The 25896-nt window shown below is 40.2% G+C and overlaps 1 protein-coding gene across 4 annotated transcripts in view; it reads right to left on the reverse strand.

Annotated features, from left to right (window-relative positions):
* PRDM10 (PR/SET domain 10) overlaps nt 1-25896 on the reverse strand; it is a 97146-nt gene that overhangs the window by 61667 nt on the left and 9583 nt on the right. For 3 of the 4 annotated variants that reach the window (XM_063093362.1, XM_063093359.1, XM_063093363.1), the window contains exon 2: nt 1237-1423. In XM_063093362.1, the coding sequence (XP_062949432.1) occupies nt 1237-1305 (69 nt within the window). In that variant the 5' untranslated portion in view covers nt 1306-1423. The remainder of the gene's footprint in view (nt 1-1236; nt 1424-25896) is intronic. The other variant, XM_063093360.1, reaches the window with a different exon arrangement.

Genomic DNA, 25896 nt, shown 5'->3' on the forward strand with positions numbered 1-25896 from the left:
AAAAAAACAAACAAACAAACAAAAAAACCCAATGCTTAAAAAAGGAAAAAAACATTTCCTCAAAAGACAATCTATCTAAGCTTTTCCACTTGGTCTTCAACACTCAGATTCTGCTAAGTCAGAACTCCTGGCTAGGAGTAGGAATGATCAGGAGGAAGGGGCACAGTGAGGCCCCTGACCTCAGCTGTCTATTGTCTGGTTACCCACAGACAGGGACACTGGTCACAAACAGTATCACAACCAGATTTTCTTTTGTTTTAGTTTTTAATGGACCGCAGTTTTGTTTATAAACAAAACGCACCATAATATATAGCTGCATGAAAGTTGCTTCAAAATGGTTTCCATGAGAAACAAAACAGCATTCTCAATTATTCTGCTGAAAACATCTCTAGAACTTTTCTTTTTAAGTATTCAGACTGAGGCTTTTAAATCATACCAGATGATCAACTTTATTTATTGTAATATTTATTTTATTGCTTAAATTAAATAAAATTTGCATATTTAAAGTTTCAATGTTAACATCCTGATTTGGATAATAGTACTATGGTTACGTAATTTAAGAAAAAAATAAATTAAAATTGCACACTTACTATAATGCTTAAAAATTAAGTTTTATACTTCGGTCACAAATAGAACATGGCTCCATATGACTGCTGGCTCATCCCATAATTTAAATCCATACCAAAAACGCAGAGGTCTGCCTTTACTAAGAATAGTCAAAAGAACATGCAGCTGGTTCTGATAGCAATTCAAAAGGCAGAGATCATCATGATGCAGCATTTGAAGAAGTGGCTAACCTCCAAAGCTGTTGACTCACAAAGGGACAACTTTCACTTAGAGGTTAACATTCTGAATTTAAAAAGAAAAAAGAAGGCCACTCACTTTATAGATATACCTTGTACTTCATTACACACGAAGAATCAAAATCCTATATTGGGTAACATAAAAGAAACAAACTACAGTTTGAGGTTTTCAGCACCAATAACATAAAATAAAGCAGGGCAGTAAAACAGACAATGACAGTGGTTGCAGAAAAGGCAGAGAAGCCTCTACGTGGTAGTTCAGCTCTTCCAGTTCACAGTGAACCCTGTTGACGGAACATTCAAAGTGCTGAAACATCCCTTATTCCTCATGTACAAGTTCTTCATGTAGCTCCCGCCCTTCTTTAGCTGTCAGCAAACTTTACCCAACTAAAAAACTGCTATCACTAGCAAACTGGAAATGACCACTCTTCACCTGTGCAGCATTCTGTTCATGCTCTGCAGACGTTGGCCACACATGTGAGCTTTCATCTTTGGAATCCATCTTCTCCCTCTTGGACAGCTCCAAGTCAGGGGCACCTATAGCAGCACAGAGTAGAGGACAGTCATCTGTCTACCACACATGTGTTCATGAAGGACAGAAAGAGCTCTCCAAAATGTGCCTGAGAAAACACAGAAAAGGAACCAAGACTTTAAACAGATGAATACCCTTTCATAGATTACAGTTTCAACCACAAAAAGCAAAAAAAAATGCTTTGTTAAAAGGCAACACACCTGGTCAAAAAGGTAAAAATGAAGAAACTATTTGTAATAATAATGTAATGTATTGCATGCTTGCTATGTTCTAGACACTCATGGGGGTGTATAAAATATACATCATGTAATATACATATACATATTGTATATGTATCTATAGAATGTAATCCTCATTAAAAACACTGAAAGTGTTTTTAATTCTCTTAGTTCTCTTGAAGAGAATGAGTTTCCCAGATGCTAAACACAGGCAAGTGATGAGATCAAGCCCAAGTTTGACTGCTGCACAAACCAAGCTCTTTCCTTGCAGACACTGTCTTCCTATACCACCTCTAGTCAAACTGAACAGCAGAATAATAAAAGTCACAAAACGAGGAAAAATGGCAGGCAGAGGGTGCTGAATTTTCTGGGCCACAATTTGGTGCATGCAAATATAAACATTATTTCTCATCTGGTCAGCACAGGAGTGATTAGTGACCAGAACAAAACTTTATTCCTTTCCAAGATAAGCTTTTTAAGGTCATCATTCCTCCCTTTTGATGATGATAAAATGTTGACATTTTTAAAGTCACATGACATTTGTTGTGTTACCAGGACAGCAGCCGCTCCTGATACACCTCCTCCCAATCTCCCATTAAAGTGGCATACATATACCAGAAAAGGTACAACTCGTCACTGAAAGAAAGTGAGCCCAGACATCGGGTACTGTTCAAGCTTTATTAAAGGAAAAGAATCTGCCGGGCTGTGCTGAAAATGGAGGGCAGCACCAGGTGTGGGGGTGGTAGAGCTTATGTAGGGTGCCAAGGGCTGGCTGATATAATCAAGGAGGGGCATTATGCTAATGTGGATCAGGGAGGAGAACTGCGTCCTTGTGGAAGCAAAAGGGGTTTCTGTTTAAGTCAGAAGGCTTCTCAGTAAAGGGAAGTAGGGAGGGGCTAGGTGCTGGAGTGGAAGACAAGGCTGGCGGCTACTTTGTGCTTATTGTGTGCACAATGGCGCCAGTCATGTCCAAAATCCATCAGTCACAACACTTTTAAAGTCAAGGTAAGAAAGACCATTGGCCAAGATCCAGCCAAACTTTTCTCCATTATTAGTGGAAATAAACTGAGAAGCACATTCTTAGACCACACACATGCTCCAAACTGAACCAGAATAAGGCCCAAAGAAGAAAGAAAAGACGCTTGAATACCCAATGTCTGTGCTTAACTCTGAAGTACAGGAACCACCTTGTCCAAACCCCGTGGGAGCCACCTATTGAGCCGCTGAGGAGCCCGTTCCCACTTTGCCTCAACACTGTGATCCCCACCCCGCCCTCCACCGCCTGCCACCATACACACTCGCCCTGTGGACACACTACTCTTCTTACCACCAATCACAGGGCACTTGAAACAATGCCCATGTCCACCAACAGGTAAATGTATAAACAAAGGGGCATGAGGGAACTTTCTGGAGAAATGGGAGTATCCTACATCTTGTATTTGGATCGGGGTGCTGGCTGCATAGGGAACATGTGTCAAAAGTCATCAACCTATTCAATTAACATATGTGTATTTTATCACATGTAAATTGTATCCTAATAAATTTGATTTAAAAAAAAAAAGCCTAACTTCCTTATATAACAGTACTACGTAAACATGTATAAAAAGATATTCAGGGAGAGTTGCATATGGTATGTAAATTATACCTCAAACAAGCTATTATTTAAAAAAACAAAAATATTAAGAAACCTAGGAATAAATGTCACCAATAATCTAAAGATCAAGTGAGGAAAACTACAAAATTACACAAAAGGACATAAAAGTGAACGTGGTTCACTGATTTCAGTAATTATAAAATCATAATGTGTTCTATGTAGGAACACACTTTTTTTTTCAAGTTTTTTATTTTGAAATAATTTCAGACAGAAAAGTTGCAAAAACAGTATAAAGAATCCTGTATTTCTTCACTCAGATTCCCCAAAAGTTGACATTTTACCATGTTCACATTATGACTCTCTCTCTTTCCTTGAACCCTTTGAAAGTCACAGACACAGTGCCCTGCACACTGAATTCTTGGGTCTAATTCCTAGAAACAAGAACATTTTCTTAGAGCCATAGCACTGTTATCAAAATGAGGAAGTTAACAGTGAAACAGTACTATCACCTAATGCACAAAGCTTATTCAAATTTTGTCATTTGCCTAATTAATGTCCTTTATAGCCACAGAAACAGCATTTTTTCTTCTGGCCCGGGATCCAATCTGGTATCGCACAAAGTGCATTTGTTGCCGCGACCCTTTGGGATCCTTCAATCTGAAATAGCCTCCTGCTCTTTCTGAGTCTTCTGTGACCTTGACATTTTTGAAATGCACGGGCCATTTATTTTTCAGAACATCCCTCAATTTGTCTGATGTTTCTTCATGGTTAGATTCAGGATACGTATTTTTAGCAGGAATACCACAAAAGAGATGTTGTGTCATTCCCATAATGGAATTTGAGTTTTGTTTTTTTTTTTCCAATTAGTTTACTGGTTTCACAAATACTCAGTGCATACTATGCCAGGCATCGGAGCACTGCGGGGATCAGGAAGGCATAGTCCATGCCCTCACAAAATGCACACAGCCTAGAGTGTCTTTTCATCTTTGTTCTCCTTTCTAGAAAGGTACTATTTATTTCTTTTAATTTTACTGCTATCTTTTTCTTTTTTTTTTTAAAGATGACCAGTAAGGGGATCCTATCCCTTGACTTGGTATTGTCAGCACCACGCTCTCCCAAGTGAGCCAACCAGCCATCCCTATATCGGGATCCAAACCCCTGGCCTTGGTGTTATCAGCACCACACTCTCCCAACTGAGCCACAGGCCAACCCCTCATATCTTTTTTAATAGGTAGTAAATGCAGATAGCTCAAACTTCAAAAGGCACAAACAGGTGTGGGCAATGTCACTTCTTGGAATCCTCTAGCCACTCCTCAAAAGCCACCTAACATTACCAATTTCAAGCCTTTTCTTACAAAGATATTTCATGCACATGCAAGCAAGCACACATAAACTCTCACCTCTTGAACCACAACTAGAAGCATACCACATGGGGATGTCTCTTCCGCACCTTGTTTGTTCCACACAACATCATGCCTTTTACATTGTTCCATATCCGTGCATATTTTCCTCATTCTTTGTTACAGCTGTGTAAGTTCATTGTATGAATATATCTTAATTTATTTAATCAATTTTGCGTTGATAAATATTTAGGTTATTTCTGATCTTTTGCTATTACCTACAACACTATGAAGAGTAACTTTGGACATACACTGCTTTACACATGTTAGTATCTTGCATTCTTTTGGAGTTTACAGCAGTTAAAGCAGCTGTATGAAAATGAAGTCATTATTAGCTTCTGAAGCCCAATGCCGGCACTCACCACCCTGCCTCAGCATGCGCAGAAGGGTAAGCGCTCTGCTCCACGGAGAGGAAGCAGTTAGAAGAGGCAGAGTGCTCACAAGCCTGGGCTCCGCAGCTGGATTTGGGTAGCAGCTCTGAGATTTAACTGACCTAAGACAAATCACAAAAGTTCTCTAAATTTCTCTTCCATCTCTGTAAAACAGGGATCATAAGGCTATTGAGAGAATGACATAAAATAATGCATGCAAAGTGCTCAGCGCAATGCCTCTTACGTGATAAAAATCATTTATTTTTAAAAGGCACCCAATCATACCGCACTTTGTTTATTTCTCTGCCTCCCCATCTCGACTCTAAGTTCCTTAAGGTCAAGGAACGTGTTCTGTTGACTACTGTCATGGGGCAGGTCCTCGATAATTTTTGTTGAGTGGTTTAAAAATGTCATGGAATGCAACAGAGATAGAGGAAAGGACATCTAATCCAAACGGGGGTGTTTCAGGGATGACCTCTTGAAAAAGAGGAAATGTAAAGGATGAATAGGGGAAAGTAAACAGAAACGGGAAGAGACAGGACAATTATCCCAGACTGAAATATCTTTTTTTCCTAACCTTGCCAGAATAAGGAAGTAGACATTACATGACATAAAATACCAGTAAACTACCTAAGGCAAAGATCAGGGGGGCAGGCTGGGCAGAGAAATAACTACTTAGCAGATGGGGAGCAAAAAAATGGAACAATCTACCCCAGAAAAGCATAGTAGTAAAATTCAGCAGTAAGGATGTGAATTACTGCCCATGATGGCAGTTCCCAATAAATTGAGAATACTGTTAGCAAATAAAAGCCCAGAAGGGTGACAACACTTTAATTCAAAAAGTGTCTGAAATCCAATACAGTGATACAGGATATCCAGTTAATAGTTCTTATTCTTTATGATATGCTTATAAGACTAACTGACCTTCTAGAACTACTAAACTATTCAAAACACCAGTGTGACATTCTGCAATTATTTATCATTTAATAAATTGTTCTGGAAAACTGAATTCTACTACTAACTAAGTAAGCCACTTTAAATCTTCTGGGCATCAGTGTCTTCCTCTGTAAAACAAGAGTATAAAATGGTTTCTGAAGTCTATTCTGGCCTTAAGCTTAGATGGGAAGCAGCAGAGCAGAACAGAAAACTCACAGGGTCTAACTTGGACGTCCTGGCTTCCAGATCGGCTCAACTCCTTACTGGTTACATCACCTTGGCCAAATCACTTAAATTCTGAGACTCAACATCATCGTTTGTAAAATGGAGATAAAAATTACCTCCTAAATTTATTTTGAGGGTTAAATGGTATATGTGACAATTCCAGGTATAAGGCTTAACCCACACCAGGTGTTCAGATACATCAATTTTTGTATTTTATAGACAAGCTATACAGAGCTTTGGAATTTCAAAATCTCCTCATATTTTTTAAAAACTCAATTTATTAACACATGCCCTGTACATGAGCCTCCATTATAGTAAGACTTGTCATATCCATTTTCTTTTTTTATTAATTTTCTTTTTAACTGCACAATTTATAGAGCCCTGTTGATCTCGATGTATAGGAGACGGAAGAATCCTAGGAGCCACTTTAGCACTGTCCAGCAGGCAGGTGCTGACGGGCTCTGGTAAATAGATCTCCTTCCCCTCTGCCCCTTTTTACCTCCTACAGACCTGAGAACAGGAGAACCACAACTACATCTAGTCTAGAAAAGGGCACCCACCTTCCCTCCTTCCCCCATTGTCCAAAAAGAGTTAGAGACTCCATCTCCAGGAAGAGAAGACATGCTTGCATTCTGTCTTTTCTCTAATGATTGACTTTATTCAACAAGTATTTTTTTGAGTACTTTGCATGTGCCAGGCACTGTTCTAGATCCTTAAGACACATCAGTGTATCAAAAAAGAAAAAAATGATCACTGCCTTCCTGAAGCTTCTAGTCTAGTTATTTTTTCATGAACAGTATTATACAGTGGAAAGTGTGAGCTTTATTTAGAATCAGATAAATCTGGGTTCTGGGCTCCCAAATCTACCATGTACTTAGTTGTGATGTTAGTGAGCCACACACTCTGATCCTCAGGATCCCGATTTGAAAATCCAAAGTACCCGTCCTGCATGTTTGTTGTAAGAATTAACTATCTGTGTGTATTTCACCAAGTCTATAATATACTTTTTCCCCACATTTTAACATTTCTGAACTAGGGACCTATTTTACAATCAGTGGCATCTCGCAGTCACTATCATGCAGTTTACAATCAGGATACAAGGTCCCTCCTGGTTTTCATTTCCCATGTTCTATTCTTTCAGCCCCTTCTTTTAAAACCCCTGAGTAAATCTGAGTCTTTGAGATGGTTTTATTCTGGCCATTCTCCCTCAGGTTTACAGGAGAGATGGGTTAGCCTAACATCTCTCCTCAGGTCACCAGTATTACTGAATAAAAGCTCACTTCCATTTTCACCAAAAAAAAAAAAAAAGAAAAAGAAAAGAAAGAAAGAAAAAAGAAAAGGAAAGAAAATGCAGGAGGCTGCATCCCAATCTGGGAAGGGAGCTGTGGACGGGCTTAGGCACTACAGAAAGGGGCATCTGAACACTTGACCTTGGTGTTATAACACCATGCTCTAACTAATTGAGCTAACCAGCCAGCCCTGACATAGAATTTTTCTGTTATTCTCTCCCTGATACTATACTGAGCTCTCTGCACCCATCAGCACTGCAAATAGAAAACACAGCAGACAGCCCAGTGCTGCCCAGCAGTGAGGAAACCTTAAGGCAGCATGAGAGGGCTGGGTAGGGAGTAGAGACCAAGTGCCAGGAGACTGGCTAGCAGCCAGGCACTCTCTCCTCCCACACTCCTCCTCCCCCAGGGCTAGGGCAGAAGCATATTTATACAGCAAGGTTCCTCTAGGGCAAATGGAGTGGCTGGGCCCAGAGACTCTAACCTGGTGTACAAACAATTGCTTATTTGTTTAATCTTTCATCTTTCTCTCAATGAGTATATACCAGCTATATCATGACTTTTGCTGACCTGAGCATAAGCCTTATACAGAAAGTAGCTTCCATTTAAAAGAGTGATACTTGGGCTTGTTTTAAATGAGTTACTATAAATACTACAGCCCTTGGACCAGGAACTTGGATTTGTACATACTTATATTAGAGCAGGCTTTGTAGTCAGACAGCCTGATTTAATATCTTGGACCTGACACTTATAGCTATTGGTAATTTGCTTAATCTCTCTGAGCTCTAGTTTCTTTGTCTATAAGGATAAAGAACCTAAAAATATTAGGTATTTAATAAATAGATAATAATTATAACTAATGTACATAATAACACATTCACATCAAGAAGCAGAAAGGAAACCTTTCTGAACTCATATTTAAGGTGAGATTCTACTTGGTAACTGAAAAAAGTGATTTTACTCTATGTATAGAGAAAACATATTAATTAAGGCAATGAGTTATAAAAAGAGGAAAAGAAAGTTTATGAGGAATCCAATTCTATGGCATAGAAAATAGAATTAGTTCCAGAACTAGAAGAGAAATTCCAGGCCCATAGTTCTCAAATATGCTCAGATGGCAGGGCCCTTGAAGTCACAGAACCATGAAACATTAAGTCATTTGCTTGCATCACAAAATAATAATAGCTAACATTTGTGTAGCACTTACTATGTACCAGGCACGTTCTAAGTGCTTCACAGGTATTGACTCATTTAATCCTCACAATAACTATGAAGTACATGCGTCACACCTACACTTTCAGATGAGAGACAGAGAAAGAGAGAGGTTGGCTTGCCCAGGGTAACAGAGCTGGGAAGCTGGGTGGTGGGGAGAGACAGCTGCAATGTGAGCCTGGGCATCTGGCTGTGGAGCCGTGTGCTTGGCCGCTTATTCTACGCTGCTTCTCATCCACAGACGAAGAGTGCTTGACCTGTGTTACAATCCCAGTATAAAGGATTCCATTAATGAGCTATATAAATCATATGCAACCTCATTTTACTATTTTTTTTAAAAACCTGTTAAATTAAGCAAGATTAGGTACTCCCAAGTTTTCTACCAACTTTTTTACTCCTTGTCCACTTGTCACATCTTGGTGTTGGCTAAAATAATTGGCAGCAATAGCATCAAAGGATTAATGAAATTTTGTGGGATTAAAAATTCAAAATTAAACAAATTCTATTCTTTATTTTTATTTACGTGAAAGAGTACCTTGATCCAGCTTTAGAACACTAGTGTTTTTTGGAGGATAGCTTGAAAACCAATCACCCAGAGCAACTTCTATTTTATAGATGACAAACCCAAGAAGCAGAGAGGTTATACGAATCACTTGGACTCGTACACCAAGTGAAAGACAACACCAAAATCAGAGCCTGAGACTTCCAACGCTCTTACCCATAGGCTACACTGTGGCCATCGGATTGATTGTGGAAAGGATTTAAAGGAGTCTTTAACAAGAGATTCCTGACATGGCATAAAGTTGTTTATCTTAACTTTGTTTTTATTTCTTTAAGCTTATTGTCCTTGACCTCGCAGTTAGAGAAACAGTTGTGAACTTTGTAGCCCAAGTCAAGGAAAACAGCTTTACCAGCTATTGCAATAGTCTAGCAGAATAGAGGCAGGCAGAGTAAGAAAATGGGTAACTCCTAATTTAAGAGCTAATGAGATTTGGGAGGGTAGTGAGCTGGATAAAAAACTTGCTCAAGGCCTTTGAAGGGAGGTCACTCTGCAAGAGATAAGACCTCCCTGTTAAGAAAATATTTTTCACTTTTTCTAGGGACTTTCTCTCTCTTTCATTCTCTTTTTATGTCTTTCTCTTTTGGTCTAAGACAAAAGTTCTAGATACAAATTGGCTCATTAAAAAATACCTGCTTTGAAAATTTTAGAGCTAATCTTATGAGATTGTAAAAACTCACAATAAAAACTATACATCAAAGAAAAGTTTGACGCAGAGAAATGAAGGAGAAAATCAGTGTCATATGGAGGCCCAAATTAGGCAGCCTGCAGAGGTTAAAAAGTGACAAAGATCAAGCAATGTACATTAACAGTTCTATGCAAGTGTTCAAGGTCTGTGAACCAAAAACGATGAATTAAGTCAAGCTACATGGCAGTGAATAAGACTCTGTATAACTGAACTGAGGGAACCAACAAGTTCCCAACAGTGTTAAGATAAAAGGTAGATGAAGACTCTTGTGAAGACTTGATCTGCAAAGTGCATGACTCTTTCTCTAACAGAGGGGTCAAGGACAGTAAGCTTAAAGAAATAAAAACAAAGGTAAGATAAATGGCTTTATGCCATTTAAAGATGCACCAGGCTAGAAGCTTCCCAGCAAGGAGGAGTACAAGACAAGAGACAACTCAGATAGGGATTAATTCCAAATGTTGATTTTAAATTATTTGATGGCATTTTGAATATATATTCCCTTTAAAACTGTTACACACAATGTTTTGACTCCCAGAGTAATAAAAAAGCATATTTACTCATAATTTAACTGAAATAAAATTAATTAAGCTAAAATAAAAATTTAAGCAACCATGTTACAATGTCAATGATTAAACAAAGCTAGAAAATAAAACTAAATGTATTTAAGCAAATCAGTTTCCTGTTTATAAGTTAATCAAAGTGCTTTTCAGGTCTATAATTAAGATGAAATTTAATGATTTTTTTAAAATCATGGTTTAAACAGTGTAAGATAAAAGGTAGAAGACTCGTAAAGATATAAAGGTGAGACTTCTGGATATAGTACTTCCAAACATGGAGCTTGGTGGGACAAATACTCATTGTTTAATTTGACCTTGAACTACAACCTCCCTCTGCCCTTGAGTCAGCTGTACGGTATTCTCATATTCCCACATTCCCAGGGCACTCAGCAGTGCAGAGTGGATAGGTCAGGAGCCACCCTGCCTGGGTTCCAATGCTGGCTCCACCTCAAAGTCAATGGTTGACTTTGTACAAATTACCTAACCTCTCTGCAACTCAATTTTATCATCTGTTATATGGAGACAAGAATAGCATCTACTTCATAGAGCTATAAACAGGATTGAATGAGATAATATTTGCAAAGCACTTAGAACACTAAGTCTAAATTATGGTAAGCACCTTCTATACTAAATGAAAGAAATAATAATCAGGGTCATTTCTGAGACACAAATTTAAGATGACAGAGCAAGAAGAAACTAAGTAGGGGAAAGAGAAGAGGGAATACAAAAGGAAAGAGAAGACGAAAAGCGAGGGAAGCAACAGAGAAACAGAAGGAAAAGAGAATATTCCAGAAGAGAGCAATAACATTAGGAGTAAATGAGATGAGAAGACACAAGGAACAAACGGAGGAAAGTCTAAGAAAGAACGAACTAGGCAAGCACAATAGACAGGGGAGTAAGGAGGAGAAAGCGAGGAAAAAGGAAAAACTAGAGAAAAAATGACCTAGACTGTTCTGAGCTAAGCAGGTAAGAATTAGAAGTGAAAGCAGAACAGTCTAAAAGATTATTCCCATGAGAAAGATTTCCTGAGCTAAAATCAATTGCACAGTCACAGTCAGGGCTGGGGAGGGGACACCTGTTGGGCTCCCATCATTCTCTGACCACTTTAGTACATGAAGGGGAACTGGATAAAATGCCCAGAATGCTGCTCTTAAAAATGCCACAGATGCCATCAGCCGATACAGAGACAAACAAAATGTGGTACATACACACAATGGAATATTATTCAGCCATAGAAAAGAAAGAAAATTCTGGCACACTCTAGAACGTGGATAAGCCTGAGGATACTATGTTAAGTGAAATAATCTAGTCACAAAAGGGCAAATGCTATATGACTCTACTTATATGAGATACCTACAATAGCAAATCCAGAGACAGAAGGAATAGCAGTTACCAGGGGCTGAAGGGAGGGGAGGATGAGGACTTACTGTTTGATGGGGATAGAGTTTCTGTTCAGGATGATAAAAGAGGTCTGAAAATGGATGGTGACAGTTGCACAACACTGTGAACGTACTTAAAATTAATGCCACTGAATTGTACACTCAAAAATAGCTAAATGGTAAATTTTATTTTATGTATATTTTACTACAATAAAAACAATTTTAGATGCCTTAGATGGCCCCAGAAATAATCACCAACCCACTTCCCCATGGTGGATGGGACTTCACTGGGCTCTTTCCTATCACAACCGTGAATAAACCCATGGTCACACAGAGGCAGCTACTCGTCATATTTAAGATGAACCCAGCCTCCCACAGGCCCTTACTCTGCCCAGGCAAATCGACGTTGCTCTCTTCCTGCCCCCAGTGTAATCTCACCCAGCTCAGGTCAAAAGAGCAGGTCTCCAACACACCCTCTTCTGGAATTCCTCCGTGCCAATCAGCTGCTCTTGTAGCAGGGTGGCTACAATATAAAGCACCTTCCAAAGGGCCTGGCACACAACAGGTAAAGAATAAATAGCAGTGATTGTTATTACTGCCAACGTTTTATCAAACCTCAGTCTCACTCTTCCTGCTTCCTAACTTCTATTTAGTTGTGCTGGAGGAATAAAATTTGATCTTGTAACACCTCATCCATATAACTAACCTCTAAGACTTTTGGGGGCTGGGGGGCAGAGATGGAGAGGAAGGAGACTGGAGGGTTAGAAAGGAAGACCTCTGGTGAGTTCACTGATGAGTCCTTTCCTGTTAAAGGCCCAGTCAGCGCAGGCCCCCTGTGGACCTACTTCAACTGCTTCTCTTTCCCCCCCATCTGGGTTTCCTAACCCATGAACTCTCAGGCTCTGGTTCTAGATTTATTTCTTGGATCTCTGGCTCCTGATCTGATTTGCCTTGGATTTCAGTCCACATTTTTTATGCAAGATTTGGGAAACTCCCTGTCCCACTGACCACGCTAGAACCTATCATCAAACCCAGGCTTTTGGTCTGGCATTGTGGCCCCTGGGCACAGCTAAAGGGAAGCCAGTGGGTACAGGGCCAAATGCAGGGACAGAATATGAGGACAGCTAACACAAATGGAGTGCTAGACACTGGTCTAAGCAGTTAGAACTTATCAATTCAGTTAATTAATTTAAGGCCCACAACAACCCAACAAAGTTGTTTAAAACTCATGTCAAGAAAACACAGTACAAGGGCCGGCCTGTGGCTCACTCGGGAGAGAGCGGTGCTGATAACACCAAGGCCACAGGGTCGGATCCTATATAGGGATGGTCGGTTCGCTCACTGGCTGAGCTGGTGCTGACAACACCAAGCCAAGGGTTAAGATCCCCTTACCGGTCATCTTTTGAGAAAAAAAAAAAAAAAAGAAAGAAAGAAAACACAGTACAGAATAATAAACTTGTGCCCTACTCTGAGCAGCTCACGACAACCACATGACAGAGGTGTCACATTAAATTTGAGAGCTCTAAAATGAGACCAAGTAGGGGCCGAGCCCGTGGCGCACTTGGTAGAGTGCTGCGCTGGGAGCTCACTTGGTAGAGTGCTGCGCTGGGAGCTCGGCAACACTCCCGGCCGCGGGTTCGGATCCCATATAGGAATGGCCAGTGCGCTGAGTGCTGGTCACGAAAAAGATAAAATGAGACCAAGTAGAACAAAAATAAAGAGCTTCTATTATGCTCACTCATTTGGAATGGGAAGCAGAGATTTTACATTCAACTGATTTACGGGGACAGTTTAGAACTCAGAAGGAAAGAAAAAAAACTGGACCTTCGTTCCAGATGGTGAACAGGAACTAGCAGCGGAAGTAGCAATGGACAAACAGCAAAATAATACAAATTTCAGCACGAATTCCCCATTTTTGCTGAAAGGGGGAAATCCAAACAATCTATTGCATAAGTTTCTCAATTTTAAAAAGAATTACAACACATTGTTAGCACTGCTGAGAAAAAATGAAAATGAATATTTATAAAAAACAACACCGTAACCCTGCCTAGCAAGGTTTCCCCAGTGACTTCACTGACACCGTTTCATTTGCTGTCCCCGTCGAACCCATGATAGTGCTGACACAGTCTTCTGTCTGCATTTCACAGAGGAGGAGGTGAGCTAGGAGAGAGATGATGTGACCTGCCTCTGCCATGGGATGGCTTAGCCTGAGCCGCCCCGTGACAGCACAGTGCCCCCTTACTGCACCACGGAACCCAGGGAAGCAGCTACTGCAAACCTAGAAGTCAGGGGAGAGTAATGTGACCAAAACAAACGTTTTAAATTTCACTAGAAGTAAAATGAACACAATTTTAGACAGGGTAAATATGCCTAAGGAACTGAAAGTCTCTGAGAAAGTAAATAAGCAGGGAGACCAGGCTTTCATAAAGGATTTCAGCAACAACAAAAAGAGAATAAGCCGATAAGCCTTTGACTAGGTTCCAAACAAATTATTTTTAGTTAACCATTATGAATTTGTAATATTTCTACATAAACAGACAAGTCCAAAGGTAAAGATAAAGAATGAGAAAGTGATAATAATGGGGTGCTCCAGGTATTTCTACTGGGGCCACTTGCATTTAACAATTGTTATACATGTTAACAATGAAGCAACAATGAAATGTTCAAGATCATAGAAAGACTCCTCCAGATAATATCATTTATGCCATTCCCGGGGAGGGGAAGACTCCAGAAAAGCCTTCATAACCTGGGTGAGGAGACAATGGCAGATGAATTTCAAAGCAGCACTTTTGATATCATGAGACTGAGCTATCTGTTACAATCAAAACACTATTGTATAATATCCTAAAAGAAATGCTCTGATTTGTTTCTGGCCATCATCATGGAAGATACTGTGTAACCAGAAGAGAATTGAACCAAGGCTTAAAAACAATAACAGCAACAAAACAGATTAGAAAACACAGGAGACAAAAGCAAACCCAGGGGTGAAGCCCATCAGACAGGTCTGAAATAGTAACCTCTCCATTTCCCTGTTTTGTTGCCCCTCCTGTTGCTACACAGAAATCTTCACACCAGGCAGTAAGTCCCCCTACTTTTCCTGTGCACAAAGGGCTTCAGAGACTATCAACTAAAGGTTTCTTCTATGAAAGAAGTTCTTTTTCCAGTCAGGGTTGTGACTCCTTTCTTCATGCCTCAGAAGAGGCATGCAAGCAAATCTTTCTTCATGTTAACCCAAGAAATGGGGACTTTCTTCCTAGCTCAGATAAGAACTTTTCATTTATCAAAAACACAAGGACTGATCCTCCCATCCCATTTGACAGTTTGTTAACAAAGCATTAGGGCCCCATCAGGTCCCTCAAAAGAGTTCTTAGCATTCACGCAAAGAAACGATAAACCTAGGCCAAGAGACTTGTTGGTAGTCTTAGCCTGACAATCCTACATGAAAATCCTTGAGATTTTCAAAAGGAACCAACACCCAATATGAGTTCTAAAGAATGTTAAACCTTGAAGTTTGCCTTTTCCTTTTGATAAAAAACATGAAGGCAATTTCAAAAAGAAATATGTCAGGAGTTCTCTATTCTACTCTCACAAGATATGTGGAAACCTCAAAGCAGCAGAGTATATATATCACGTGCCTAGAAAAAAGGTAAGCAAATCTTAAGCGTCTGGCTTGAGAGATGTTCTTAAAGTGAATGCATCTGGGTCAAAAAACAGAACACCATCAGCGCCTGAAAGCCTACTGGAGCCCTCTCCCAAGGGGAGTCACCATCTTCCTCCATGACACCTATCCTCTGCAGGCTGCAGAGGGCAGAGCACCGCAATCCCTAGCTACCCAAGGCTGGTCTGCAGTCCCTAAGACTGTAAGACTAGGTCTGCTCCAGGGTTTGACTCCAGGTTTGCAAGGGAGGTTTTGCAAGCCCCTTCTCCTTGGCAAGTCCTGTACTCCAGTTTGTCCCCCTAGCCAACATGAGACTGCCAAAAGCCCTGCCCTCTGTCCAGCTGTGTTTTGTTTAACTTCTTAGCCTATGACCAGCACAGCTCAGTCAGCAAATACCTTGAGGGGAAACCAATGCTGGACTCCAGGCTCATTCCCTGTGCCTTCCCTACCCCTAGGATGTTGGCCCCTCATGTTCTGACTGCCTTAGCAGCCCTTCAACACTAATTTTTATCTTCCCAGCCCCATGAGATTGCCTCAAGCTCTGCAGGCTTCTCTGCCTCTTGGCAGCCCCCTCCTGATCAGCTTCCCAGCCTCTTGTCCCCAAAGATGAGAAAACCTCCCACAGGGAAAAGCAGGTGTGGTAAGCTGAGCTTATTTCAGTGAGTACCTCCTCTCTCCAGGATCTGACCCCTCAAGACGTGGATGCCTTGGTAGAAAACTGAGAGCAATCCTAAAGGTATGACACTATAAAAAACATTTCCTCTTTTACTTATTACTGTGATTATCAAAATGAAAATTTGTGGACACCAGTAATGGGTAGTCCTTGGTAAGAAAAACACCATCATACACCATATGTGCCATGACAAAGTAATCTATAATTTTCTATACGCTCTCTTAAAGACTACTGGCAGAACACAAAATCCATTCATTTAATTATTATGAAATATATCTCCATAGAATATCAATCACCATTTGCATGTGGTTAAGCTGTTTAATGTGCTCCAGAAATAAGAGGAAACAGGCTTTTTCTCATAATCTTTTGGGTTAGTCCTCATAAGACGGATTTTTTTTTGTTTTGTTTACAATGAGCATGGATTACTTTTCAAATAAACTTTCAAAATTCTCACAGTAGGAATGCAAGGTTGGTTCAACATCTAAAAATCAATTAATGTAATATCAGTAGAATAACAAACAAAAACCACATGATCATCTCACTAGACACAGAAAAAACATATGACAAAACCCAACACTCTTACCTGATAAAAACATTCATCAAACTAGGAAGAGAAAGGACATTCCTCAGCCTAATAAAGGGCATCTATAAAAACCCACAGCTAATATTATACTTAATGGTAAAAGACTGAATGCTTTCCCCCTAAGATCAGGAGCAAGACAAGGGTGTCCATTCTTGCTGCTTCTATTCAACATTTTTCTGAAGGTTCTAGCCAAGGCAATTAGGCAAAATGGAGAAATAAAAGGCATCTAGCTTAGAAAGGAAGAAGTAAAATTTTCTCTCTCACAGATGACATGATCTCATACATAGAAAATCCTAAGAAATTCACTAAGAAACTACAAGTGTACTTCAAAAAGTTCGTGGAAAAATAGACTTAAAAGATAATATGAATCTTTCCATGAACTTTTTGAAGTACCTTTCTATTAAAACTAATAAACAGTTCAACAATGTTGCAGAATATAAGATCAATATACAAAAAATCAATTGTATATAGTATTTTTGTATATTTTATTATATTTTCATAAATTTGCAATGAGCAATCCAAAAATTAAGTTAAGAAAACAATCCCATCCATGGTAGAAGCAAAAAGAATAAAATATTTAGAAATAAATTTAACAAAAGAAGTGTAAAACTTATATTCTGAAAACTATAAAACACTGTTGAAAAAAATTAAAGATCTGAATAACTGGGAAAACATCCCCTGTTCACTGGTCAGAAGACTTAACAGTGTTAAGATGGTAATACTCCCCAAACTCATCTTCAGATTCAATGCAATCCTGTCAAAATTCCAGCTGATTTCTCTGCAGAAATTGACAAGCTGATTCTAAAATTTATATGGAATTGCAAGGGACCCAGAACAGTCAAAGATATCCGGAAGACTCACATTCCCAATTTCAAAACTTGAATGCTAAGACACCATTGAACCTTGAAAACATTATGCTAAGTGAAAGAAGCCTGTCACAAAGGACCACATATTACATCTTTTTGTTTGTTTTGTTTTGTTTGGCAGCTGGCCGGTAGGGGGATCCGAACTCATGTCTTTGGTGTTACAAGGCTGCACTTTAACCAACTGAGCTAACCAGCCAGCCATCTACATATTATGTCTCTAAAGTCCAGAACAGGGAAATCTGTAGAGACAGAAAGTAGATTAGTGATTGCTTAAGGCCAGGGGACAGGAAGAGAATGAAGAGAGAGCTAGAGGGCACAGCATTTCTTCTTGAGGTGATGAAAATGTTCTAAAATCGCTTGTGGTGATGGTTGCACATATCTGTGAATACATTAAAAACCATTTAATTGGGAAAAAATCTGACAGTACAGAATTATTTGAAATAAAAACTAAAAGTTATCTTCTCCCACCCAACCCCATTCTCCAGACGGAGATGACGTTTTACTATGTGCCCTTCCACTGTTCTGTCATACACAAACCTAGCACACATAAACTAGCAGTCTTTATGCACACACATGCTCATGCAGAAATGGAACCACACTTTAACTTAACCATATACTGTGGACACCTCTTTAGATACTAAATGTTTTGCAGTAATCTCAACACTTGTAACATGATAGATGTGCCAATCATTTATTTAAACACTCCCAGATGTTGGACATTTTCTTTTTTACCCTCATAAAAAAAGATTTTAAAATATATGTGTGTATTTGTTTATTTATTGATTTACTTATGATGTGGAAAGACATCTATACATTTATACATAAAGAAATGTCTTAGGGAAATAGTAACCCTGGTTAACGCTGAAAAGTTTAATTTGAGTAACTTTCATTTCACATTTTTAGAGCTTTTGATATTTTCTGCATACTTTTCAATAGTATTCAGTCTGTATTTTTTAATAATCAAAAAAGCTATTTTTATTTTGATAAAATACTAAATTGTAATTGTTAATCACTAATGAGCTAATCTTTTGAGAGTTAGCGTAGTACATATAGGAGAGAAGAAGGTTTAGGGAGGAAGAGACAAGTTGAAAGAGATAAAACTGAAGAGACCTCTGTTCCCATTTATTGAGTATGGCACTACAATAAACTATAGGAACAGACTCAAAGCAGCCAAAAGATTAAAGCAATATAAACATTTTTATTGGATGAGATGCTGAAGTCCATCATTATACGACCCTCTTGTGAACTGTTTCCTCCCTGATCCCTCCCATCAACTCCATGCCATTCCCACACTGGAGACAATCCCATGTAGGTACTGACTGATCTCACTTTAAATTCAGAGACACAAATCTCACATGCGCACTCAACACTGGCTACCAAGCCTGCTCCACCTCTGTGTCATGTTTGGGTTCTCCCTCCTCTGCATTTGCTTTCTCCTCCGACGTACCCTCCACCATTCTGACTCTCAGCTGATGACCCCACCTCACACTTCATTGGGAAAACAGACCCACTCAGGCAGGTGTTCCCCCAGCGCCCCCCACCGGCACCCCCCACACTCTGTCCTTTCCCACACTCACTGCTCTCCTGCTATGACAATGGAGGAAATGTCCCCAGTCCTATCAAAGCCCAGCCTCTCCACTTAGGTGGCTCTGGAGCCAGGCCTTCTTAGAGCCTCAGCCCCAGCTCTTCCGCAGCATCAGCATCTCCCTCCCTATAGGAACATCGCACAGCAAACATACACTAGAGAACCTCCTACCTCTACTAACAGAAAAAGTGTGCACTTTTCTAGAGATAAGTTATACTTGGTTTTCCTCTCATCTCTTTGGCAACTCCCTCACAACCTCATTTGCTGGCTTGACCTCTAGAGGTGGCACTGCCTGGGCTCTCTGGGTCTCCTTCTCTTTTTCAGCTTTGTACCCTCCCTAGGCTCATCCAGCCCCCAGGGCTTTGGCAGTGGCTGTCTCCTCTCCCAGGGTGCTTTTCACCAACACTGCCAAGAGTACCTCCGCCTCATTATTCAGATCCCAGGGTCAGTGTTACCTCCTCAGTAGGCCTTTCTGATCATCTTCCCTCACAGGACTCTCCTTTAATCCTCTGCAGAGCATTTACCATCAATTAAGGGAGCACCCTGTATGCACTGTCTGTCCTGCCACTGGAATGCAGCTGCAGGAGGGTGCCACCTCGCCCGACTCCATGAGGGAGGGTCCTCTGCACCTGGAACATGCCTGCACATGCCTGTCCAGAAACGCTTCTGGAATGAACATAGTACACTCTTCTCCTGCCTTAGGAGGGTAATTTTTTACTTAACAAAAACCCTCTTAGGATGAATTCTTATAAATAAAAAATGTATTGCCATTTAAAATGGTGGTATAGGGCCGAGCCTGTGGCGCACTCGGGAGAGTGCGGCGCTGGGAGCGCGGCAACGCTCCCGCCGTGGGTTCGGATCCTATATAGGTAATGGCCAGTGCACTCAGTGGCTGAGTGCCGGTCACGAAAAAGACCAAAATAAATAAATAAATAAATTTTAAAAAATAAAATAAAATGGTGGTATACAACTCCTTCCACAGTGAAGAAGCTAATCACATATATATCGATGTTTATAACTAGACTTTAATGAGCTAGAAAGAAAAAAAAAAAACACTATGGAGGAGGAAAGCAAATTATAGATGACACTATCTAGTACTATAAACCAGCAAATCAGAATCTTCTCAGGGAACCTGAACTCACACTGACTGCACAACCGTAAAGGTACATGGAGCTCAGCTGCTCCCAACTTACACAAAATCAAAAATCAGTCCTTATAAATGCAAAAAATGCACTGGATGCCAAATACAGTATTAAAGGAAATTCCTTGAGAAGTCCAATTCTCTTAACTCAAGGTGCATTATCTTCTCTTTCTTTTGCACCTCTGTTTCTCCTTTTATCGAGGTGTATATCTTGGTGTACAACTATACAGTTTCTGAATATTTTCATATCCATGACCTTGTGCTATTCCCACAACAACACTGTGAGATTCGTTCCAATATGACCACCTCCATTGTACCTAGAGGCACTGGGCTCATGGTGGGTAAAGGCAGGCTCAAGTTGTCATGGTGAATTCCACAGTGGGCCAGGTCTGGGACTAGGATGCAGATCTTCCACCTCCTCGCCCAGTGCCCCCAACCTGCATTGGTTAACGGGAAGGGCAGAGGCTCAGGGTGACCTGAGAGCTGTTGGAAATCACACATAAACAATACTCCCTCATGCAGCAGGCGTGGTGAGTCCTCATGTAATACCTGGCGCCTTAACCTGACCTGTCAGTACCCTCCTGCTGACCGACCTTCCTCCTCCCTCACCTCTAATACCGCTGCATGGCTTTGGGTGGGAAGCACAGACGCTAGCATCAAGGGGCCTAGATTCAGACTTGTCAGCTGCCAGCTGCCAGCTACAAGATGGGGCCTGTTACTTTACTTCTCTCCCTCATCTGTAAAATGGTAACAACAATAACAATAGTTCTGCCCTCTAAGGAAGAACTATGAAATAATGAAGTGAAATGTGAAACAAATTAAGTAAACTTTGCAAATGAAAAACCACTGAAAGTCCTTAATGCCATACCTGGCACATAGGAAACACTCAAAAATGTTCACTGTTGTGGTGGTTGTTGTTAATATAATTATTAACACATGCTAGTAATTTATGCTCATTCCTAGGGTGAAAAGGAATGAGTACAGCCAAATGCAAATAAGCACCTCAGTTTCATGCCTGCTATTGTTAGCAGAATATACTTGAAATGCAAATCATACAGATGTAAACTCTCCATTAATGGTGAAGGTTTGTCCAGCTGGGAAAATTACATCACATTGTAGCTTCAGAATAACAATTGAACATAGTTTTTGTAGCTTCAATTTTAGCAAAACATTAATCTATATCTTTTATTGTTTGGAGAGGTCCAAACGTAATACTAGGCAACAACTTTTATTTTATCTTTATTTTTAGTGACTGGATGGTATGGGGATCTGTCTAGCTACACGACTGTGCCAACTGTCGGGCTCTTTTACCTGCCCATAATCCTGCATCAACTGGGCCAATTGTTGAGCTAGGACTGGGTCTGGAGCTCACAGACCCCTCGAACCCATTCACAGACTGGGTCACAAACCCTTCGCATGCCAGGCTGGGTCACCAGACCCCTTACACGCAGATCTATGAGCTAGGTAACCAGCAAACAGGTCCTTGGAAGCCACAGGTTGGAAAGCATGGCTGCTTGGTGCAGCGGCAGCCACCCACGGCAGTAAACTCCAGCCAAGGTGGCAGCGCTATGCAGGTGCACCAACTCCACCCACACACAACCTGTTCACAGCAAATGCTCAGCAAGATTCTGAACATCTCAGGGGCCCTGACCATTGTCCCAACAGAATCCAAACCTCTTTTTTTTTTTTTCAAAAGATGACCAGTAAGGGGATCTTAACCCTTGACTTGGTGTTGTCAGCACCATGCTCTCCCAGGTGAGCTAAACGGCCATCCCTATATAGGGATCCAAACCCATGGCCTTGGTGTTATCAGCACCACACTCTCCCAAGTGAGCCACGGACTAGCCCTAAGGGATCCAAACCTTTGACCTTGGTGTTATATAATACTGTGCTCTAACCAACTGAGCTAACCAGCCAGCCCAGCAATGGCTTTCATGCCATGTCAACGAACTACACAAAATTGCCTTTGTTGGTGACATTCTGGTTTCCATTACATTCATTTTTGTAGTATATTTTCATCTTCTCAATTACATTCAAAATTCTGATATAGCAGTGGATACTAAGTATTGGTGAGGACGTGGAGGAACTGGAACCCTCATACACTACTGGTAAGAATGTAAAATGGGCAGCCACTTTGGAAAACAGTCTGGCAATTCCTCAAAAGGCCAAACATAAAATTGCCAAATGACCTAGCAATGCCTTGCCAATATTACTCACAGAAAGTTACTCACGAAAGACCACTTATTGAATGATTCTGTTTATATGAAATATGAAGAACAAGTAAATCAAGAGAGACAGAAAATAGACAAGTGGTTGCCTGGGGTCTGGGAAGAGATAGGAAAATTAATGGTGACAGCTAAGGGGTGAGGGGTCTCTTTTGGAGATTATGAAAATGTTCTAAAATTGTGGTGATGGTGACAGTTGCAGATCTCTATAAATATATTAAAGCCATTGAACTGTACACTTTAAATGAGTGAATTGTATGGTGTGTGAATTATATCTCAGTAAAGTTGTTTTTAAGAAAGAAAAAAAATGAGAGTTTAAGTCAATGCGAACTTCCTAGGAAGCAATTTGGCGGTACACATTGAGAATCTTTACATACATACATATATGAAGAGAGAGAGAGAATTTGCTACTAGAAGGGCCGGCCCATGGCTCACTTGGGAGAGTGTGGTGCTGATAACACCAAGGCCACAGGTTCGGATCCCTATATAGGGATGGCTGGTTAGCTCACTTGGGAGAGCGTGATGCTGACAACACCAAGTCAAGGGTTAAGATCCCCTTCCTTACTGGTCATCTTTTTTTAAAAAAAAAAAAAGAATTTGCTAATACCGGAGCATCTCTGATGAAAACATCTTGCGAAAGTTCCAAAGGCAAGAGAAATTGAGGAATGTACATATGTATTGATATTCAAATCTGTACCCTACAAATATATATAATCAATTATGTTTCAAAGAGAAATTGAGGGCATGCTTAGGAACTAGTAACTATGAGAGAGAAAAGCCTCAAACAGTAATTAGGATAGACCTAAAAAAGACCACAGTGAAATTGGAAGAACTTAAACTTCAGTTGGTCTACAGTTCCCAAAGTTATGAAGTGGCTTTACCAGAACCATGAGGGAGTCAGGTGTAAGACAAATTCCAGGGTCTCACCCTTGAAGATTTTGATGCAATCAACTGCAGGTATAGGGAGGAAGTGCAGGAATCCTTGTTTATAAACCTCCCCAGGTGATTATGGTGCCAGCCAAGTCTGGCTAACTCTTGCACAAGGAATGAAAAAATACCTCACTGTGACAGTGATGCTTTTTGAAAAATCATTCTAGAAATATGAGGGACTGATTACAATGAGGCCAAGACTTGCCATTAGTAAGCAGGGGCAAGGATTAGCACTCAGAATTCTTACTACAACTCAGTGATATTAATAGATATTCTGACACAAAACTTCAATGCCCAAAGCCGCTATCTTTTTTTTTTTTTTTTTTTTTTTGGCAGCTGGCCAGGATGGGGATCAGAACCTGTGACCTTGGTATTATAAGGTGGCATTCTAACTGAGCCAGCCAGACAGCCAGCCCTAAGGAATCTCTAAATCTTTCTTCAAAATATGCAGCTTACCAGCTTCTTTAAACTATTTGTGATATTTAAGTCTTAGAACTCTGAAGAGGCTGGGGTGGCGGTGAATTTAGGTGGTCATCATTGACAACCAGATTGCTCTCAGGGGAATTTATTTTCCAGCTTCCCTTCACTTCATGGTAACAAGCAAACCTATACCATACACCTATTGGGATATTTGAATGTAAATATGGATTTATGAGGGACATTTGAAGACCAAGATTGCTGCAAGTGACTCATCAAATAATATCGAGCATTCATGTTTTTCAGCTAAGGATAATGGGTTTACAGAGCGCCAAGCACATTTCCTCCAGCTCTGTTTTAAACAGAAGCATTCATTCACAAGACAACTGGCAGAAATACAATCTGTAGGCCCAGTACACCTGTGCACCAAAAGCTATCTGGCCCACATATCTCAGGCTCTTTGGTTGAATTAGCAATTGCAGTAACTGAGTAGGAGACTATCAGGTGGGTCTTCTGGGGCCGGAAAAGCCTTCCTCACAGATAGTTCTAGGTGGTAAATATAACTCGACAAATCACAAATCCAAGTTGTTAAGATTAAATTCTGGACAATGTATACAGAGGCACAATCTTAAGTAGTAAGCTGTTTCCTCAATAAATTCAAGTGCTTTAAAATGTTTTAACTAGGGAATAGTTTATTAAAACTGCTTATAGAAAATTATTCTGGAGCACAATTTTCTAATTTAACATTATGTACGGAACATAAGAGAAAGCAATGTTACCTGCTCATTCCATTTCAATTCTTGTCACTGAACCATGACACTGACCCAGGCCTAAGAAGCAAATTGATAGTAGTTTGAAGTAATTCTCTTTATATCTAATTCACACCCCCTGTAAGCAAGTCTCACTTGCTTTTCATTTTCAAATTCTCATTTCTCAACCTCAATCCCTTCTTCGCAAAGTTAAATGCAAAACACAACATGGAAAAAAAGTTTTATTAACAAAACAGTGAGCCCAGATAGATGTTATGTTGAGGCAGTTATTACCTTCATAAAAACTATCTTACTAGCTGTAATGCTACATGACTATGCCAGTTATCACATTTGGGCAACTAAAGCCAAAATGTTCAATATTTTAGCTACGCTAAGGTTTCCATTTGTATTGTCTGGGCTAGGGTTCACACCCTTCAAATCCATTATACAGACTGGGTCACCAGACCCCTCAGACGCAGGTCCACACTAGGTAATTGGGAAAGATCCTGGGAGCCATTGGCAGATGACACAAGCTCAGTCTTCGGCAGTGGCAGCGGCTTACAGAAGTCCCAGCAGCAGCAGCAGGTGGTGGCCTCCCCATGCCTCCCTTCCTCCACCCCCCCAGGACATCCCGGGGGTGGGGGGGCCCTATGGATCAGCGCCACTCGTCCTTTATACTCAAGTCCATAACCCAGGATACCTGAGTGCACATGCACAGTTACATTAGACAATAACCAAGGAACACCTGGGCACATGTGCATATTTACATCACATGCTGGGCAAGATTCTGAACATCTGAGGGGCCCTGACCATTTTCCTTCACTTTCCCTGCACTAGCATATAATTAAGACATACCAAATTTCAATCTTCTCCATCTTAATAAAACTATTATTGGTCTAGTATTCAGACTTGTCTTTTACTAGTCAGGACATTTCTTTAATTACTTTCTCAGTACAAAGTAGTGGAAAAATAACATATTCAAAGGCAAGTAAAATTTCCTTATCTTGGCAACTGGAATAATACCACCTATCTCACCTAAGTCACAGGCTCACTGTTAACAAAACGGGATCAGGTTTGTTACAGTACAGTACAATGGTTTAAGGAGTACTGTAAATGTTAATAACTATCTAAATTATGACTACCACAGACTAAGTATTAGATCATGAATGAAGGTATCTTATTTCAAAAAGTCTTCTTTTCAGTTGAAAGACATTTTAATACATTCATTATTAAACAATTGATTTAGGAACAAATATCTCTCAACTATATGCATGGGTTCTCTCTGATGTATCTCACCAGAAAATAT

This window comes from Cynocephalus volans, chromosome 4 (assembly GCF_027409185.1).
Source record: "Cynocephalus volans isolate mCynVol1 chromosome 4, mCynVol1.pri, whole genome shotgun sequence".
Classification (NCBI taxonomy): domain Eukaryota; kingdom Metazoa; phylum Chordata; class Mammalia; order Dermoptera; family Cynocephalidae; genus Cynocephalus; species Cynocephalus volans.